The sequence below is a fragment of the Branchiostoma belcheri genome, unplaced genomic scaffold (genome assembly GCF_001625305.1).
Source record: "Branchiostoma belcheri isolate BF01 breed outbred unplaced genomic scaffold, Haploidv18h27 scaffold3, whole genome shotgun sequence".
NCBI lineage: Eukaryota > Metazoa > Chordata > Leptocardii > Amphioxiformes > Branchiostomatidae > Branchiostoma > Branchiostoma belcheri.
Window position 1 is genome coordinate 3,588,527 of NW_017803909.1, and position 8,777 is coordinate 3,597,303.

General features: G+C 38.2%; 2 protein-coding genes across 2 annotated transcripts in view; both read right to left on the minus strand.

The window, feature by feature from the left end:
• Window positions 1-2,319: 2,319 nt before the first annotated feature.
• On the minus strand, window positions 2,320-7,450 carry LOC109473356 (sushi, von Willebrand factor type A, EGF and pentraxin domain-containing protein 1-like; the record flags this gene model as incomplete). Its single annotated transcript, XM_019773220.1, has 6 exons — window positions 2,320-3,686; window positions 4,195-4,350; window positions 4,758-5,255; window positions 5,824-6,030; window positions 6,562-6,828; window positions 7,288-7,450. Coding segments are annotated over 6 exons (1,752 nt in total), but the record flags the coding sequence as incomplete, so codon positions are not given.
• A 973-nt stretch (window positions 7,451-8,423) lies between these two features.
• The window catches only part of LOC109473357 (low-density lipoprotein receptor-related protein 4-like), a gene marked incomplete at its 3' end in the record, with an annotated part of 12,721 nt that continues 12,367 nt past the window's right edge, over window positions 8,424-8,777 (minus strand). Inside the window, exon 18 of the mRNA XM_019773222.1 lies at window positions 8,424-8,733. Coding sequence (XP_019628781.1) covers window positions 8,424-8,733 — 310 coding nt within the window. The remainder of the gene's footprint in view (window positions 8,734-8,777) is intronic.

An 8,777-nucleotide genomic window follows, 5' to 3' on the forward strand; every position in this document is an offset into this window, starting at 1 on the left:
TTATGAGTGAATCCTTGGAAAATCCTAAAAAATTCTGGAACTACATCAAAGGGAGAAAGCAGACAGCTAGAGGGATTGCCCCATTAAAACATCAGAATGACCTCATTTGAGATAACCGACAGAAAGTGGAAATACTAACCAACAGTATGACTCAATATTTACAGAAGAAAACATATTAACTAACCTAGACCTAGGTAGCAGTCCCTATGAAGATATGCCCCTAATAAATGTCACCTTTGAAGGAGTAAAAAGTTACTGCTAGGTATCAACCCCTGCAAAGCCTGTGGACCTGATCAAATCCCCTGTACGATGCCATTGAGATCAGTCCCATCCTACATTGCATATTTAATCAATCGCTATACACCCAATATTTAAGAAAGGTGACTGGAGTGACACATCCAACTATCGGCCTGTTTCACTCACTAGTGTCTGTAACAAATTACTGTAACACATCATTTATTCAGTACAGCGACTATGAAACATTTACTATAGGCAAACACCAGAACCTTCTCCAATTTTACTCAACACGGTTTCCGTACTAAACATTTATGTGAATCCCAAATCATATGCACAATGCATGATATACAATAACATCATGGTATAACAAAGGTAAACCGATTGACAATTGGCTATCCTTGATTACCTCCATGAAAACTGGAGGTATTGTTTTTGGCGTGTCAGCGCGGCCATGTATATAATTCAGACAATGTCCTAAAACGAGATATACATACTAATATCTATAAATTATACAAGAAGGACCAAGACTGCATTGTTCATCCTCAAAATCAAATCAGTGCAACCAAAGTGACTGCTTGACACTATAACTTATTTTACAATACCAGATACATGTACAATTTGGTAATTAAGTATAAAATCCAGTAATATGACAAAATTATGTGACAACCTCTGATTCAAAAGCAAAGATACACCTGAAAAAAATAACTATTTTCACTTGTGCACAGGTTTAATTTTGGGTGCTCAGAAGTGGATAATACATGCTACCAGTTATTTTATCCTTGCTGGGAAGTCTTGTTTACGCGGCCTTTTTGGCGGGAGCGTTGAGTGGGTTTAATTATGCACACGTGCGGTAACGTTACGTTCCAAAAGGTGTTCACTGGGCCAAAAGTACTACGGAAATTTCCAACAAACCAAAACGTGTTTGTAACCGTTTTTAGCAGCGAAAATTTTTTTCTCCTAGCCTTTTCAATGCCCGTTTTTAAATGCCACTCAACACGGAAGAGATATATTCAGTGTTCCCAAGACCATGATAGTCAAGAAAACAACCTCCCTATCAAAAACTCAAGTGCAAAAATTATGGCCAAAAACAACAGAATTTCTACGGAATTTAACGGTTAACATAGCGAATATAATTATAACGTTGGTTGGAAGTATAAACATGCACATTCAAGGAGATAGTTTGTTGTCTTACCTCGCAAGAGCAAATCTACTTCAAGACCACGCCGTCCTTCCCGCCATGGCAGTCGCCATCGTTTCTTGTCCAAACTTCGCCCTGCCAGGAAAAACGCATTTCCTCCGTCATTCCGCCCCCAAACATCCAAAGAACGGCATAAATCCGACATGGAAACGTTCAGATGATATACTATACACTTTAGACCGATAATTTGTGGACAAAAAGCCGAAAATTTACCCCAAAAGTTGGAGAGAATTCACGCACGACACGCCAGACGACAGCGTGCTCCACACAGCTGTGCTGCACAGCTGGTCGAACGGACCGTACCATATGTGATAATTAGATAGGGGTGCGTACGATTACATTGCTCTAATTAACCATCACCATTCCACCACCAATCAAGAGTAATTATTCTAGCCACATAATTCTGGACTTTCTTTCTGTGCCAAACCCAACGATCAGGATACCTTCTGCCACAGCAAACTTGTGGATGCCCCTCCCCCCCCCCCCATTTGTTAATCATAAGTGTGGACCTCTCCTTGGTGCTGAACTCACCATCAGTTCCATGTATTGCAGTTCTGGCCACAACACTAGACGTTTTGTTTGGCGCAACACCCATGGAAAGTGAGTTTTAGTACATATATAACAGTATATAATACATAGAAGCCTGTGTATCAACAAGATCTTTATTTATCACTTTTTATTCACATATTTTCTGAGGATTAATAGCTAGGCACTCTACTTACACATACAAAAATACATAAACCAGTAGACAAGTGTTACATGGTGTGGCCTACATGAAAAACCCACGGCTGAGGCCCAGGTCATGATCGTACATCTGGGATACGGACATGCTAATGCTGAGTGAACCTTCATAGTCTCCGGTAAAGGTGTGTAAAGATGAAGTTACAAGTATTCATATAGATGGAGGGGAGGGAAGAGAAGGAAAGGAACATTCTGATCCAGACCTCAAGTCCTACCACCACAAGCCCCCTTTCAATTCTCGATCTTGGACTGTTGATCACAACAAATCATAACATGTTCACAATAATTCTCCAAATGATGCATTTGGGGCTTTTGTAAAGAAAATGAAACTGACAAATTCATTCTCTATTTCCCTCAGGCCCTGGTCCCGCATCAAGGAAGTCTGAAATCTACAATTTCTTTTTCTACAGACTATAGCATATCTTGGTGGGGCAGAATCTTCCTCAACATTCTTTTTCTCGAGTGACCAGTTTTCATGAAATATCCCAGAACACTTGTTGCAACAGACACAGACAACAAGCACTTATCATCAGAGTGAGTCTCGTTTATTGAACGTATTCCCACAACAGCAGCAACACCAATACAACATGTTTAAAGTTACAAGGTTTGTACCACTTCATTAAACACAGCAACTTTTTAGACTATAGATAAATCCATGGCAAAGAGAGATATGTGCTTTGATATTATTTTTATGACACTTTCTTGTATACTAACACCTGCTATTGAACATGTTTTAGCAGGAATTGACGTATGGCATATATGGCTTTAATCCATACACATTTACTTTATTTCAATCACGACAACTCCTGTGTAGTAGTATAAACTTAAGGTAACATTATATCTGCTGGACTATTTCTGAATAATGTATGAGTATCAATGTCTCAATTGTCAACACTCTCACACACTGTACCAACATTCAAACTGCAACACTTACAATGTAGTCCTGCAGCTCAAGAATCCATTGAGCATGCATGTCAACAAATATAAACAATAGATACATTTATATGTACAGAATAAAACAGCATTCAGTTCAGTTGTTAGTTGCTCCCTCAGCAGTCTGACTCTACAATGTTGGGCACCTGTGGGGGAGGTGTGCCTTTGTCACGTACTACTATCTTATTAGGTGGGATAGGTGTTCTCGGCAACAACACACGACCAGGATCCATTGAAGCTTTCGGGTCCGTGCAACAAGTGTCCCATGCTGACAGATGCATGGGACCCGGTGTGATTTTGTTACCTTTTGGCAAAGTTTTTGGGATAATTACCCAGTCTGATGTTGCCTTGTCTTTAGTTTTCAAAGGATAACCGTGCGCGTGCCCATCATTTCCAATAACCTGTTGCAGGTCATTCTTGGGTACAAATGGCTTCACCGTGGTTACCTTATTAGACTTTTGCTTTTTGCAGTAGCGTGCCAGGGCTAATACACCTATAGCAAAGCCAAAGATGAACCCCAGTGCAAGGAACACTTTAGGGGAAAGATGAGATGTGCTATCCACTAGTCCTGGGATACCTGCACAGGATGTAAAAAACAAGACTTTAGTGTTCTTCAAATGTGTAAACAATTTGTCTTATCTTGGAATGGCTTTAAAAATTTTAAAACATGAAAACCTGAATTTGTTACTGGGAATTTACCACGAACTGTTTATCTTCTAGAAGTAATGAAAATGAAATATTACTCTAAGTATAGTATGATTTTGCAAGCAATCATGCAGGCTTTGCACCACAATTGAAGTTAGCTTTCACATGTATTGACAAATGTAGGAACACACAATTTAGATCGTGATCTTCTTGAGGAGGTAAACTCCTTAATGTATGTACTGTACTACAGTATTTACATCCATTTAAAATTAAAATAAAAACTGCAGAGACCAATTATTAGCACATTACTTACAGAGTCTTGTAGCAGATGTTGTAAACAAGGTAATTTCACCATTAAAGCTGCACCATACATGCATGTTAAATACACTCCACAGCAGAAGCCATGCAACAGGTGCACACAAAAATTGAGAACTACTTACATTCCTCTAAGCCAACAGCACCATCTCTGATTGTGATGGTGCCATTTGGACAGGGAAGACAGGTGACTTGTTGCTCCTGTTCCTGGTAGGTGTGATAGGGACAGGACAGGCAGGTGTTGTTCAAACTGTCATGGTGGTAACCAGCTGGGCAGGGATCTGTAAAGTAAGAATGGATTATGAAGGCAATCAGTGGCTGCTACAATCAAAAATAGGTTGTACTGATTCCTTTCTGTCCCCCAAATCACTTGAATATACAGTGAAAGAATCACTCGATCACAGTAAAACGTGAATTAAAACTCAGATAAAGTCTCAGATATTTGGCTGTTGCTTTACAATTTGACATTTACCAGGTTTAGGTTAGACTGAAGTGATTATGACACAGAATTGAGAAAAGCAGAAACAATGACTAACTCTGCTGCTGAATTTCATGATATAATCATGGAATCTGCATATATTTCACTTTCTAATTTTTTTTTCATTTCCACTGAAGAAAAACGTCTCTGCACTTTTCCCCAGTACAATATTCTCGTTCCATACCACCCATTCTTTCCTGCCGTACTTACAACATCTACTGCCGACGATTACTTGTCCACTTCTGCACACGGTTTGCAGTGGGGATGAGCTGAAAGACTGGGGGTCAGCAGTGAAGACTGTTCCATTCATGATGATGGTGAAGTTTCCTGATGTGACCAGTGCTTGCAGTATGTCAACTGTCTTTTGGACCCAAGTATTAAGTGCCAGTAGTTGAGCCTCGACAACAGTCTCATCACCAGTGTATGAGAATGACTCTGATACTCCAAAGTGGATGGTTACATTTGTGATAAATGTTGCCAGCTGTCGTCTGCGTCGATTATTTACTTTGCTGCCACAGTGGAATTTAATCTTGGCATCACAGATTTTGTTAATGTCATTTTCACTTGTTTTGCATGCAAGATCATGATCTTCTTGGTAGTTGTAGAGTACTTCAAGGATATGTTCCTCAAACTCTTCTGGATTAGTTTCACATTTCTTGCTTGAAAATGAGAAGTTGACATATTTCTCTGTGGCTCCAGGTTTAGTTACTGTAGAAATAAGTTACGAATGGGTAAACTGAAATGATTCTAACATACAATGCAAGGAATTTAAGTTCCTCAAAACGTTAACAAGAAATCAAGAATCAAAATATCAACCAGATACAACTATGTCATAGTTACATTGTCAAGGCTTCTATCACATTGCAATAAAAAAGTGTTTTTTCCAGTCCTCTGCATCAAATACATTGTAAACCATTTCCAACTGTCATGGGGAAGGGTAATATGTTTCATTGTCAGCTCCTTTTTTATAAGACAGCACCTACATTGAGCTTCATTTCTAATAATATTCACTTCAAATCTGGGGTAGGAGTTGGGCTGTCTTTCTGATGAATAACTAAGAAATGTGGGCTTACAAACATGGCAATAACATGTCAAACATGATGTCAAACACAAATTCAAAGGAAATGCACATTAATAACAGCTTACATGCAAATAGCTAATTAACATAAAGGTCACAATGTAAATTGTATTGCTTCAATTGATAAACTGATTGACTGATCAAATGATCCAAATGCACTTATTGAAGTACGTGTATCTATAACTGGCTGTCCCTTACCTCTATCACAGCTCCTGCCGCCCAATGTTTGGTCCCATTCCTCACCGTTGCAGTTGATCAAGTTGGTCGACAGTGTATCTGACAAAATCATTAATTTTGTCTTATGGCAGAAAAGGACACACTGCTGGCCTCCTTGCTTTTTCTTCCCACAGGCCAGAGCACCAAATTTGGGTATTGTCGGTAGGTTCTCACACTCTGGAGCTAGAGCTGAAAATAAAGCCCAAAATGTGGAAAACAATATTTAAAGGACTCAAACTCTGGTCAAATGCTAGACTATCTCCTAACAAATGTTGCTCCAGGTATGACATTACATCACATATCAATTAACAATACAGTGTTACTATGATAGTAAATATAGAGTCAATTGTAATGCATGCATGATATGATTCTGATAACATTATGCACATGTTGTGCATGAATCCTTGCTTGAAATGTTCATACTTAGTAAATTGAGAGCAAATTTTGCATAATCTTTTTTCAATTACCAAAATTTGGTAGCTTTCTAAAATCTACAAATATTTTTGTACAACAGTAGCCAACAGAAAGTTAAAGGAGCTTTCATCATCACTGCCCTACCACATGGCTTTGGGTATGAACTGAAATTCCTAGAAAATAACATGTCAATGCATAAAATTTGATGTTACTGCTACAATTACTGTATACATGTACACAGTTAATGCGATGAGAAACTCAGAAGTTAAAGGAAAATATTATGGTCTCCAGACCAAACTATTTTACCTTGGCAGACAAATTCAATGGTGCATTCATCTTCTGAACTGACACCACTGATGTCCCTTATTTGCCACTCCACAGTTGTAGGTATACCTGGAAGCACGTCAAAACCGGTGGAAGATGCCTTATCAGCATCACAGATGTTTTCAGGAATCCCCACATTGTCAGTGAACCAATCTCTGTTGCAATGTTCTGAAACATCAACTTCAGAGCATTCGTCTCCTTCAAGGATCACTGGTACCTCTGGACAAGAGGCTGTTGGTGGGGTGTTGTCTGCAAAATAAAAATGAAATGTATTAAAAATAGCAATATCTGATCACAAAATAGCACTTCAGATGCAGCTGAAATATTTCTGCTTCCTTGATTCAGAATACAAGGAAGCAGATATATCAACTTCTACATGCTTGTGACAATTACCAATAAATTATTATAATAACCGGTATTTACCAGTTTCATAAGGAATTGGCAACACTGATAACCAATTGGAATTGACTTCCAATATACATACAATACTCATGTATCATTAACTATAGGTTACTTAACCTCATCCATGAAGCCAATTTGGAGTTTTTAAATCAGGCCACCAATGATAGCCACTTATCATACCATCATGCTTTGGAAATACTATATATAATATTAATATACATGTATAATTATAATGTTAAATATAATCTTGGAATCATAATTTCACAGTGCCACAAATAACAGAAAGAATTGAAATCTGTTTCAAACCTGTTAGATGAATGGAGATTGAACAGAATCTGTCCGGCAATCCGTCTATTGTGAATATTGCATTAAATGTGTAGGTTTTGCTCAAGAAATCACCATCCAAAGCATCCAAACTGCTCTCTGGAAACTCATAATCATCACTAATTGGAACAGTTTGGAGTCCATTTTCATTGACAGCCGTGACATGTTGACTGAAATCAACTACAATGGATGAGCTGTCACTGGGAAGTGTTTTCTTGATGCTTGTCTCACTCTTGCAGACTGTAAAACAAGGATATTCCTCCCCTGAAAAGCAAAATACCACATTGTTAACAGCATAATTTACTATTATGTTAGATAAATATATTTTGAATGCAAATAAAAGCTGTGTGAATGGACTCTATGGTAACAAACACAATATACATATGAATGATGAGACGAGTATAAAAATCTGCTCTCAATCAGGAATGTTCAAATTTAGCCACCACCACCCCATTTGATTGCTTAATGATGATAATAGGGTGCTTGTACGTAATAATGTCATATATAATCGTGAATGAATGAATGAATAAATGAATGGAATGAATGAATGAATGATCATTTGACAGTATAATCATAAATGACACATTTATGTGACAATTTCCAGCTATGGCATGTTTACAACTATTCAGTATACAGATAGTTAATTAAAATTACGTCATAGACTTGTTTCATGGTATTCAGTAAAAAATTATATACAAACTATTATCAACAGATGAAGATAGATACAGTTAACACCTACCTGGATTTTTGCATCTAGCTGAGACTGTAGTTGTTACTTCTGTTGTAATGACAGGTGTTGTAGCTGTTGTTGTTGTTGGGACTGGAGTTGTTACATCTGTTGTAATTACAGGTGTTGTAGCTGTTGTAGTTGGGACTGGAGTTGTCACTTCTGTTGTAATTACAGGTGTTGTAGCTGTTGTTGGGACTGGAGTTGTCACTTCTGTTGTAATTACAGGTGTTGTAGCTGTTGTAGTTGGAACTGTAGTTGTTACTTCTGTTGTAATTACAGATGTTGTAGTTGTTGTAATTGGGGCTGGAGTTGTTACTTCTGTTGTAATGACAGGTGTTGTAACTGTTGTAGTTGGGACTGGAGTTGTTACTCTTGTTAACGTTGTAATGACAGGTGTTGTAGCTGTTGTTGTTGGGACTGGAGTTGTTACTTCTGTTGTAATTACAGGTGTTGTAGCTGTTGTTGTCGGGACTGGAGTTGTCACTTCTGTTGTAATTACAGGTGTTGTAGCTGTTGTTGTAGTTGTAATTGGGGCTGGAGTTGTTACTTCTGTTGTAATGACAGGTGTTGTAACTGTTGTAGTTGGGACTGGAGTTGTTACTCTTGTTGTAATGACAGGTGTTGTAACTGCTGTAGTTGGGACTGGAGTTGTCACTTGTGTTGTTGTAATGGCAAGTGTTGTAGCTGCAGTTGTAGTGGTGAGACATGAAGTTGTAGGTGTCAGAAGGCCATCTGTGATGTT